Source organism: Enhydra lutris, unplaced genomic scaffold, assembly GCF_002288905.1.
Source record: "Enhydra lutris kenyoni isolate GAN:26980312 unplaced genomic scaffold, ASM228890v2 scaffoldscaffold5, whole genome shotgun sequence".
Classification (NCBI taxonomy): domain Eukaryota; kingdom Metazoa; phylum Chordata; class Mammalia; order Carnivora; family Mustelidae; genus Enhydra; species Enhydra lutris.
This window is the reverse complement of record NW_019154089.1, coordinates 8613555-8626203: the sequence shown is the minus strand read 5'-3', so window position 1 is coordinate 8626203 and position 12649 is coordinate 8613555. Positions and strand designations below refer to the sequence as shown.

General features: G+C 36.5%; 1 protein-coding gene across 3 annotated transcripts in view; it reads right to left on the bottom strand.

Moving 5' to 3' along the window:
* The window catches only part of LOC111140883 (folliculin interacting protein 1), a 156004-nt gene that overhangs the window by 55825 nt on the left and 87530 nt on the right, over window positions 1-12649 (bottom strand). For 2 of the 3 annotated variants that reach the window (XM_022493127.1, XM_022493129.1), the window contains 3 exons: window positions 8455-8538; window positions 7210-7281; window positions 1776-1911 (listed from right to left, as the gene is read on the bottom strand). In XM_022493127.1, the coding sequence (XP_022348835.1) occupies window positions 1776-1911; window positions 7210-7281; window positions 8455-8538 (292 nt within the window). The remainder of the gene's footprint in view (window positions 1-1775; window positions 1912-7209; window positions 7282-8454; window positions 8539-12649) is intronic. The other variant, XM_022493128.1, reaches the window with a different exon arrangement.

The following is a 12649-nucleotide window of genomic DNA, read 5'->3' as shown; positions in this document are numbered from 1 at the left end:
CTTCCAATTCTTAACCAATCTAAAATGCCTGAATTTTTAGGTTTATAACTGAGTCTGATATAATTCACTGTTCTATGATCTACTTATGTCTCTCCTTTTGATTCCAGAAATACTAAAAAAAAAATCAAGGACTAAGGGAGGAAGTAAAAGAGGAAACAAGAAGCTGCATTATCCATAGTTGCTTAACGTAGACTAAAAAAAAGATCTTTCAAGAATGAATGAACTTGCCTAATTACAAACACGAAAAACTGAAATATCAATCAAACACCCAAACAGAAGGGTTAACACTATAAAAATTTTAGGAAAAAACATAGGGTAAAAGCTTTAAGATACTGAATTTGGCAATGACTTCCTGGATATGACACTCAAAAGTACAGATAACTAAAGAAAAAAGAAATAAACTAGACTACATAAAATTAAAACTGCTGTGTACCAAAGGACACTGTCAACAGAATGAAAACACTACCCATGGAATGGGAAAAAATACAGCCAAACATATGTCTGATAAAGGATTAGTATCTAGAATATGTAAAGAACTCCTATACTTCAACCAACAAACCTAATTTAAAAATGGGCACAACACTTTTAACACGCATTTCTCCAAAAGACAGACACACAGCCAATAAGCACATAAAAACATACTCAATAACACTAGCTATTAGTGAAATACAAATCAAAACCATAATAAGATACCACTTCATACCCATCAGGATGGCTATTATCAAAAAAACAGAAAATGACTATTGGAAAGAATGTGGATAAATTAGAATTCTGTGCATTTCTGGTAAGAATGTAAAAATGGAACAGCCACTGTAGAAAACAATATGGAATTTTCACAAAACTTTAACCACAGAATTACCCTATCTCCCAGCAATTCCACATCTGGGTATATACTCAAAAAGAATGAAAGGAGGAACTCAAATAGGGTATTTGTATACCCATGTTCATATCAGCATTATTTGCAAAAGCCAAAAGGTGGAAGTAATCCAATTAGCAACAATCGCACCTCAGATAAACCTCATTGGCTACAATACTGTCACTGCTCAAAGCTAGGTGAAAGCAATCCAAATGTCCATCAACAGACTAGTGGATAAATAAAGTGTGATATATACACACAATGGAGTATTAATCAGCCCTAAAAAGGGATAAAACCCTAATACATGCAACAACACAGATGAACCATGAAGACATGCTAACTGAAATAAGCTACATATAAAAGGATAAATATTGTATGATACCACTTATATGAGGTTTGTAGAGAATTCTCAAATTCAGAGAGACAAAAAATAATATTTTGAACGGTGGATGCCAGGAGCCAAGGGTAGGGAGGAATGGGGAGTTACTGCTTAATGGGTATAGCTTCAATTTGGGGAAATAAAAAAGTTCTGGAGATGAATAGTGACGATGGTTGCATAACAATGTGAAGGTACTTAAAATGCCACTGAACTATACACTAATATCAGTTAAAACTACCAATAATTTAACAAATGGAATACATTTTAAAAGTTTCAAGACTTAAAATACACAAAATACAAACCCAGGCTCTAATAAGAACCATTCAGAATTGTGTTTAAGGAACTATTCAGGGCGCCTGGGTGGCTCAGTTCGTTGGGCGACTGCCTTCAGCTCAGGTCATGATCCTGGAGCCCCAGGACTGAGTCCCCCCTCTCATGCTCTCTCTTTCTCTCATTCTCCCTCTCAAATACATAAATAAAATCTTTTTTTAAAAAAATAAGGAACTATTCAATTTTATTATAGTGAAGGTTCCAACTTACCATCTAGGAAATACCCCATTCTCCAAGCTTGTTGTTTGGCTGCGTCGCCAACGTCGCTGGTAACTGCTGGCACAACTTCGGGTAAGTGAGGAGTTTGGAGAGGGAAATGGTGTAATAAGCAAGCTGCTCAGAGATGCTGTCAGGTCAAAATAAAAACAAGTATAATGTAAACATTTAAAAATACATCAATAATAACTAAGCATAAAGATAATTTTTTTAAGATTTTATTTATTTATTTGAGAGAGACAGCAAGAGATAGCACAAGCAGGCGGAGGGGAAAAGGGAAAGGAGGAAGCAGGCTTCCTGCTGGGCAGGGAGCATGACACGGGGTTCAATCCCAGAACCCTGGGACCATGACCTAAGCTGAAGGCAGAAGCTTAACCAACTGAGCCACCCAGGGGCCCCAAGATAAATTTCTTTTTAACAAATTTAATAGTAGAGATTCAAATTTTTCATTTTGCTTCATGAACTTCTAAAATTTCCATTTAAAAAAAATAACATCGTTGTTGGAGCAAAGTCCCAGAACAGAAAATTCATATATTAATAGTGCATTGGAAAGAGACTCTGAGACATTCCCCTTTTTTAGTCTTACTCCCACCCCTACTTCAGAAAAAAAGGGCTAATTTGAAACAAGCATTATTTCTTCAGCCATCAGACTGTCCTCTAGCTTAGCTGAACACTTAGTCCTTAAATTAAAAGAAGTATGATGTGATTCAGGTTTTTAAAATTATTTTATCTTTTTCAAGTTTGTATTTAAATTCTAGTTAGTTAATATACAGTATAATATTAGTTTCAAGTGGACAATATACTGATTCAGCAGTTCCACACAATATCCCTTCTCATCACAACAAGTGCATGCCTTAATTCCCATCCCCTATTTAACCCATCCCCTCACCCACCTCCCTTCTCGTAACCATCAGTTTCTGTAGTTAAGAGTCTGTTTCTTGGTTTGCTTCTCTCTCATTTTTTCTCCCTTGGTCATTTGTTTTGTTTCTTAAATTCTACATATGAGTGAAACCGTGTTTATCTTGCTCGCACTAACTTATTTCCCTTAGCTCAACTCAATACCCTGTACCACCATCTATGCTGTTGCAAATGGAAGACTTTATTCTTTTTTATGTCTTAGTAATATTCCACTGTATAAATATACCAAATCTTCCTATATCTACTCATCAGTTGATGGATACTAGGGCTGTTTCTATAATTTGGCTGTTGTAAATAATGCTGCTATAAACATACATTGTAAACTGCATAAATGTGCATGTATCCCTCTGAACTAATATTTTTATATTCTTTGGGTAAACAGTACTATAATTGTTGGACTGATGTGATTCCTTTTAATGCAGCAGCTAGATTTTAAGAACAAAAGTTCTGAATGTCATCTGAAGATGTCATTTAAAATCACATCATCTTTTATCTGTCACAATGGCTAAAATCAAAACAATAACAAGTGTTGAAAGGATATGAAAAGAAAGGACCCTAATGTGTTTGTAGAAATACAAACTGGTACAGCCACTAGGTTCCTCAAAAAACTATAAAGAGAAATACCATATGATTCAGTAATTCCACTACTAGGTATTTACACAAAGAAAACAAAAACAGTAATCTAAAAAGATACATGCACTCCTAAGTTTACTGCAGCATTATTCACAAGAGCCAAGATATGGGAGCAATCTAAGTGTCCACTGATAGATGAAGCAATAAAGAAGATGTATACATATTACCCAATCATAAAATAGAATGAGATACTGCCATCTGAGACAACATGGATGGACCCAGAGGGTATAAAGCTAAGTGCAGTAAGTGAGACAGAGAAACACAAATACCGTATGCTTTCACTTCTATGTGGAATCTAAAAAACAGAATAAACAAACAAACAGCAGAAAGAGACCCAATAACACAGAGAACAAACTAATGGTTGCCAGAGAGAAGGGGGTTAGATGGGAAGGGAAAAATGCGTGAGGGGGAGTGGGAGATACAAGCTTCCAGTAATGAAATGAATAAATCACAGGGATAAAAAGGACAGGTTAGGGATGAGTCAGTGGTACTGTAATATTGTTGTAGTAAAAATGAAGATGGGAGCTACATTTGTGGTAAGCATAGCATAACATACAGAGTTGTCAAATCCCTATGTTGTACATCTAAAACAGATGTAACAGTGTGTTGCAAGTGTATTTACAACTATACTTCAATAAAAAGAATAAAAGTATCACTGACACTTGAACATGGGTTTGAAATGTGCAGGGCTACTTAACATATGTTTGGGGTTTTTTCTCGATAAATACAGTATAGAATTACAAATCTATTTTATGATTTTTTTTAAGATTTTATTTATTTATTTGACAGACAGAGATCACAAGTACGCAGAGAGGCAGGCATAGAGAGGAGGAAGCAGGCTCCCTGCTGAGCGGAGAGCCCGATGCAGGGCTCAATCCCAGGATCCTGAGACTAGGACCTGAGCCGAAGGCAGAGGCTTTAACCCACTGAGCCACCAAGGGCCCTTCTTTATGATTTTCTTAACCACATTTTTCTCTATGTTATTGTAAAAATACAGTATACAATACATATAACATATAAAATGTATGTTAACTGACTATTCATATTATCATTAAGGCTTCCAGTCAACAGTAGGCTATTAGTAGTTGAGTTTTAGGAAGTCAAAAGTTATGTACAGATTTTTTTTTTACTGCGCAGGGGGAGAGGAAGTTTGCACCCCTCACCAACACATTATCCAAGAGTTAACTCTACTGATGAATTGCTTCTGCACAGGTAGTCAAGCCTGTGAATGTTTAGCCCCTTTCAATAATAGTCATGACTATACGTACTAAGCTCCAAAAAGAGATTAGATTGCTCCAGAGAATAAGCGGTGACAGACACATTCCAATAGAACCCATTATGATTATAATTGCTGCAATCCCTTAACTGTGAGGAATACGCTCTTCCCAAAAACCCCCTCTCCAGAAACTTTTTCTTGCCTGGAATGTCAAAACCTACAACCCTTTGTTTTTCGTTAGACTAGGAATCCTCTCCTTCTCTGTGCTGGATCTAGAAAGCGAAAAGACATTAAGGGTCTGCTTTTCTTTGGCTATATTTTAAATTCCCATTTTCATAATTACAATCACATACTGAAAATTTGTGAGGTAATCAAAAACAGGGAAGCACCTCAGATGGTATATTACTTTTGGATATCAGGAGTGAAAACTAACAGACTCACTATGAAGATCTGTTCATTTCAATTCTCGCTAACAAATCCAACGTTAATGGGAAGAGCTTTATGTGCCATACAACTATCTGGAACATCAATGAATTAATTCTAAACTACTTCCTTGAAAAGACCACATTTTTATTAGTATTATAAGTAAGTGTTGTAAAAGTCTAAGACTGGATATGTATAACTAACCTGGGGATGCTTCAGTGAAAAATCAAATGCTAATTTAAATTTGGAAAAAAACTATGTGTTACCAGAGTCCGGTATTAAAAATAACCCTACTGGAAAAAAAAGAAAATACACAATTAATTTAAAAGGTGTACATGAAGTTACGGCTTGAAAAAGCCTTACAGATCAATCTGATGAGGGAACAGAAGGCTGGGTGAGGACAAAGCAAAAGTTGACACCCAGCAACCTTCCCCTACCCCCAGTCCTGTATGGGACATATATGACATTCTTTAGGATTCTCCCAACTACCTTAATGTTAATACCTTGCTAAGAAGGGGAAAGGGACCTTAGCAATGGCAAAGCCTCTGGTATCCGGTATCTTGTAGGTCCTCTTTAGCATATCAAAGTTCTATTGAAACCTCCCTTTTTCCTTACCTCCCCCAAACCCACCATATATAACCTGCCACCCATCACAACCCTGGAGCAGCAGCTCTTTCTGCCCACGGGTCCTGCCCCTGTGCTTTAATAAACCACCATTTTGCACCAAAGATGTCTCAAGAATTCTTTCTTGGTCATCAGCTCTGGACTCTACCCTACTGAACCTCACCTATATTCTAACACCTCATTAAATTCAGCTAGGGCCTTCAATTTATAGCTAAAGAAAATGAAGTACAGATACTAATTTATCACCTCCAAAACCTTGGATAAAATAATAAGAACTAAATTCCTGTCACAGAAGAGAAAACTAAATCTCTAGATCACACAGAGGCAATGAGTGTTAGAAATATACGCTAGATTAGTTCCTAAGAAAATTTAAAAATTCAATTAGAAAAGAAGTTGAGATTATTTGAAAGATCAAGATTTTTCATATAAGCAATAATCACGCCTCGGATAAGCCTCATTGTCTACGATACTGCCACTGCACAAAGCTAAGATTTTTCATATCAGAACAGTTCTTAACTCTATCTGTCCATCATAATGAGGTATTTTTTCATTTTGTTTTGTTTTTCAACTATAGCTGCATAAGCCTTTCTCTAGACTACAGTCCTGGAGTACAGTTCAGGCATGTGAAAACTTTTTTTTTTAACCTCTTGTTATTCTAATTGCATACCTAGGGATTATAATACTGGTAAATTTGGACTTCCCAACTATACTCAAAACTGAATTATAAACAAATTAGACAGCAGAGCCATATAACGTCACAGTTCATATGGATAAACCACAGTGAATAAAGTTTCTCATACCTAACAATAATGCAAGCCTAAGATACTCCTTTCGTTTACACTATCTGGGCCCTGACAAACACTTTTCCTTTTAACTGGAAAGCCTTTCTTCCATGCCTTTGCCTGGATAACTCCTACTTACTTCTCAAAACACAACTCAAGTATTATCCCTCTATAAAGCATTACTGGCACCCTGTCCCTAGCCCAGGCTAAATCAGGTTTCCTTTCCCTAAACCTCTCTGCACAGATTTATCAGAACACATGACACAATGGAGGACAATTTTCCTAACTGTTCTCTCTTTAAACTCTGTGCTTCTTAAAGGTAGAATGCAAGGTTTACCTTTTTTTTTTTTTTCTTTTAATCTCATCCATGTTTCAATAAAGATTTGTTAGTCTGTATTTTGGGAGTCCATACTTGAAAGCAACATATATATATATATATATATATATATATATATAGCATTGATCCAAAATGCCTAAGCTTTTCTGGGCAAGAGATACTCTGCCAACTTAAAACTCCAGTTAAGAGTAAGCAGCTATAATCAAATGTGTTTTTTCTACTATTTAAGCCATCTCTTGAGCAATACTTTTTCTTATATTGACTAAGTCTAAGCCAATGTCCATTCATCTAGGCCATATTCCACCAGGCACATGTAACAGTAAACATGAAAATTTTAATTTTAAAATACTTCCGTCATTACAATTCTCTTACAAGGCTAATAACAATACTAACAAACTGTACATGAAATTGGATGGTAAAGGAAAAAATAAAAATCATTGTTGGATAACAGTGATCTCATAAGAAAACTAGATTAACACATGAACTTGGCATTACCAGAACGTGCTATGCCACTGTCTCTGTCCTCATTCAGCTCTCTTCCAGGCATGTCCATTGGGTTGCTGTGAACTGTGAATTAAGACAAAACTGTCAGAGCATATAATGCTATCCAGGGTGGTGTTGCTGCTTTTATGTAGCAAATGAAATCATGCTCATCTCATTGCATTCCTTTATTTTTTTTCAATAGCATGGCACAAACCCAACACCAAGAGCTATCACTCAGTTGAACAAGCTTTGAGATCTAGGTGAAGATTGACATATAATATGAAAATATGATATATTATCTAAAGAAGCAAGGGATGCTAAAAGGAAAATACTCACAATATGCTACTAAATGACCAAAAAGCATGCTATTGAACTTAATAAGAATGATTCCTGGAGGTAAATAATGGGTATATGGTGGTTCACTTTACTATTCTGCCAATATTAATGTATGTTTAAAAATTCCTCAAAATAAAAATTTTAGGAAGACAGTTTGAATGGTATGATCCAAATTAAATTATGGTGTTTTTTTCAGAAAGGTTAATTCTAGCTGACACAATGGCTAATATATATTTTTTTGCTCATTTCTCATATTTTTCAAATTTTCTGTAATAAATATGTATTATTCCTATCTCATATTTGCAAGGAAAGTAAATATTAATTAAAACAAGAAGTGAGATACAACTCCCTGGACACAAGACATAAAAACACTCTACAATCATCAATTTAATGATATAAACAAATACACTCACATATGCCTTTTACAGGTTGATATAATGGTGCTTGTTCATCTAAATCTTAGCTCCAAGAGAAATCGTTCTTATGGAATAACACAGATCAGAAATTTTAAAATAGTGACTGAGAACATTTTCTGCAATTGGTGAACTATGAGTACACAAAAGCTACTCAGCCATGGAAACAAGAGCATGTCACATGAGAAATTCTAACTGGTATTGTTAAGAAATAATGTTCATACTAAAATTTGGTTAGGATTCTAAAGTTAAATCATCATTTTATAATGAGATATGAAATAAACTGAAATTACATGAAAATGTCAATTCTACTGATAACTGAAATTTCTGGAAAGTTTTAAGAACATACTCAGTAGAAAGGAATTAAGTTCTTACACTTGATAAACAATGTTTTCTTAACCACACCCTCTCCAAATGCATTTATCTACTCTCTTGTTTCCACAGCTTAACTACAGATTCTAGCCACTGGAGCACACCAGCTAGTCTACCCACACAGCACATGGCAAACCTGCAAAGAAAGAGGCGCTCCTGATCAGGCGGAGCGGACCCTGCTCAGAGAATGCCCGCCTGGGGCTGCAGAACTGTGAAAGACCTACATGGCGAAAACGTAAAATACATATGAAAGAGGGCTGTCAGAGAAGCTACAAAGCGTCAGGAATAAAGGGTGAGCTTAGGCAGCACAAATGCAGACCAACAGATATGGATGGAAGCTTTTAAATTAAGTAAGAATAATTCAAGCTGGCTTCCCCTCCTTGAAACAGGACTGTTTCTCTCTGGTCATAGCTTATGTCAAACAACACTCATGCCTACTTACTAATAAACCTGTATATAATAATAAAAATAACCTTCTACTACACAACGTAAAAGTTATTTTAAATATTCAATCCTTTCTAACCTAAAACAATGATTTTAAAGATTCAAAAAAGCACAGTATTATTATCTAAATAATTTGACATTTGCCAAATAAATTTACCTTTTAAAAAGTCAGGATTGGTTTTTTTTTAAGATTTTATTTATTTATTTGAGAGCCTGTGTGCAAGAGAGCACGAGAGAGAGAGAGAGAGAGAGACTGGGTTTGGGGGTGCAGCGGAAGAGGGAAAGAGAAAAGCAGACTCCCCACTAAGCAGGGAGCCCACAGCAGGGCTCAATCCCAGGACTCTTGGGACTATGACCTTAACTGAAGGCAGACACTTAACCGACTGAATCACCCAGGTGCCCCAAAAAGTCAGTTTTAAAATTACAGCATTCTCCTGCCCCTGCAGTAAAGAGAAAACCACCTAAGTGCTTGGCTGAGAAAAGAGAACACAACATACAACAAAAAGCAGAAAAAGGATCTACTGACAAATATGTATGAGACTTCTTTTTTCTAACCTAGTGAAGTAACAAAGTAACTAACTTTGGAAGTAACCAAAGTTCCTAAAACAATGGTCAGCCACAAAGGAAGCAGGAACACCAACACAACTCCATCAACTCCCAGCTATCCAGGAAACATGGCTGCCACACACTGGACCAAATAACAGAGTCTGAAGACCCAAAGGGGCAACATTAGAACCTGGAAGCAAGCAGTTGGGCTGCCAGCTATGCTTAATCAAGACAGCCTAAAGAGCCCCGTAGGAGGTTACCTAGGATAGAATAGGGGGCTTTCAGTTTTAACAAGTGACAAATGTATTTTTCAAATTGCTGATGGATATTTTTCTATAACAAGAACTTCTAAAATTATAGTGCATTTGCAGCAATCCTTCAATGTTTTAACTGTTCAGCTCTTTCTTCAATTCTCTCTAGCTACTTCAAAATTTATCTACTCTCTTTAAACTCCTTCTCTACCTACCTCCTTCCTTACTTTCAGGATATGACTGTCTCCCACATATGCATGTGTGTATGCAAACAGAATTCACCAGAAGGAACTCTCTTGTTTCCTTCCACTTTGTCTTCAAACTTAATCAAATTCTGTCCCACCTGCCCCTTCTGGCTAGAGCTAGGAACCCCCACCTCCCTCCCTTTCAAAGCCAATTCTATGTCAGCTAGGACCTTCAAAAAATCTCACTTTACTACTTCTATCTTTAACTTTACCCTCCTTATAGCCTCCTATTCCATTCAACATTTAAACATAGTCAAAACCACTGGCGCCTAGGTGGCTCAGTCAATTAAGCCTCCGACTCCTGATTTCAGCTCAGGTCATGACTTCAGGGTTGGGAGATCTAGCCCCGTGTCAGGCTCCGGACTGAGCATGGAGCCTCTTAAGAATGTCTTCTCTCCCTGACCCTCCCCTCTTCTCAAAAAAATAAAGCAAAAAAAAATTATTAAACAAAGCAGTCAAAACTATTCTCTCCATATATCTAATACTATATAATTCAGTAGTTCTTTAAAATGTGGTCTGAAGACTCCTTTAGGGGTCTGTATAAAACTGTATTTTCTTAATACACTTCAACCAAAACAACATATCACAAGAAAAGGAATACAGAAGCAGATATGAGGATTAAGTTGTATCCTATTAAGCCAGAAATGAAGGAGTCTTGCAAAAATCTAAACAATGCCACTCTCCTCATTTAGTTTTTTTTCATGGAAAATAGTCATTTCATGTTATTTATATTTATATGTAAAAAGTTGTTTTTTAATAAATTAATGTTTTTAAATTTTGTTTTAATTTTTAAAACATCATCAAAAAAGGTAACCCACATAAACCAAAGCTCCCTGTGTTTCTCAGTAATTTCTAAGTGTATAAAGGGGTCCTGAGACCAAAAAGAATCACTGCTTAAATCTCGGGGAAAAAAAATGACCTCTGAGTCTCTCCTCAACTCTGGCTTCTATTCTCTTCTCCCCACTGAAACTGTTTACGTAGGCCACCAAAAGCCTTCCCATTGACTAATGCAGTTCATTACCTTATTATATATTTGATGCTGACTAAATTACACTTTGAACTTTTCCCCACAGTTCAGTGATTACAAAGGTTTTTTTTCTTAATCCTCTTTATGTGCTTCTTTTCACCTACTCCTTCTTTTCTTTTTTTTTTTTTTTAAAGATTTTATTTATTTATTTGACAGAGATCACAAGTAGGCAGAGAGGCAGGCAGAGAGAGGAGGAAGCAGTCTCCCTGCTGAGCAGAAAGTCCCATGCGGAACTCGATCCCAGAATCCTGGGATCATGACCTGAGCCGAAGGCAGAGGCTTTAACCCACTGAGCCACCCAGGCGCCCTACTCCTTCTTTCTTTAAGCCAACATTCCCCAGGATTTTAGCCTCAAACATTTCCTTCTCATTCTTTAACATTTCCTAGGTCACCTCATTCATTCTTACACTTTCATTTATCATTTACAAGCTAATGTTTCACAAATCCACGGGAGATACAGCTGTCTAATAAAGAACTATGCTCTCCCTTCTATTTTATCAAGTAGTTTCTGGGAAGCTACCCAGCTAGGGATCTTATTTCTCAACTCTTATATATAGGTGAAGCCATGTGATTAATTACCACTAATGGAACCTGAACAAAACTGATATATGTCATGTTCAGGCTGAGGTTGGTTATGAAATAGATGTGCCTTTTCCATACTCAATTCCTTTCCACTGGCTTTGTGCAGCTGAACACAACCTTGGAAACTACATGATGAAGAAGGCAGAACTCCCAGAAGGAGAAAAACTGTTAATCAATGAGGAACACTCTTTCGAATTTCACATGACTGGAAACAAAAAACAAAAACCAAAAAAAACTTTACTGCTTTTAAATTATTTTATGTTCACTAATTTTTATGTTATAGCACCTACTGCTACACCTACTAAAGAACTATAATGGATATCTTTACTCGAATAACCAACCAATACTTCTATTCCAACATACATAAACCTAAAATTACCAATTCCTAATTTCTTCTGTTCCTTCCAATAAATGGCATCAATATCCAAGCAATTATACAACCATACAGCAAAGTGCCACACTTGAGTTCTCCTTTCTCCTCCCTTCTTCCTCTAATTACCAAGTCCTGTCCACTCTATTTCCCATAAGGAACCTCTCAACAACTCCCTGTCCTCACTGACAGTCTTAGTCTAGGTCTCCATTATCTGACACTTATATTATCAGAAGGACTTTCTAATACAGATCTTTTACTCAATCCCATCAGTTCACTTAAATCCTTTCCCACTGCAATTAGAATACTCTTTTGAAGGTATAAAGCTAATCTGATCATGTTTCTCTAGTCTGACAACTCCTCTGTGGTCACCTTCAGAACGCACCACAAAGATCTCTAGCTAAAAGGAGTATAACTGACTAAGTACCCCCAAGATGATGTGTTCTGACATCTACTGTGATGTCTGTGCAAGGCCACATACCCTATAGGCTACTGTTAGCCAATAACTCATCACAGCAGAAACAGTAAGGCAGGCACATTTTGGAACACATGTGACAACAAACTTTGATTTAAAGACTTGTCAATGGCCTTACCAAACCTTCCATGCATTGCATGGCAGGATAGGACACTTCCATTCAATCTTCTCTCTTCATTTGGAGTCAGACTTGGATCACAATCTGATGGTTCTCTTGACCTTTACCAGATCCCTGCCTCATTTCCTCTCACAGTCATTTCTCCTAATATTAACCTTGCATGTTTAATCATGCCTTGGCACCTGTTAAAAAACAGGCAGAGGACCAAAACTAACATACCCTCACTACTACTCAACTGCTTAACGCTTAAGTTCAAATCCTCACTATAGCCCA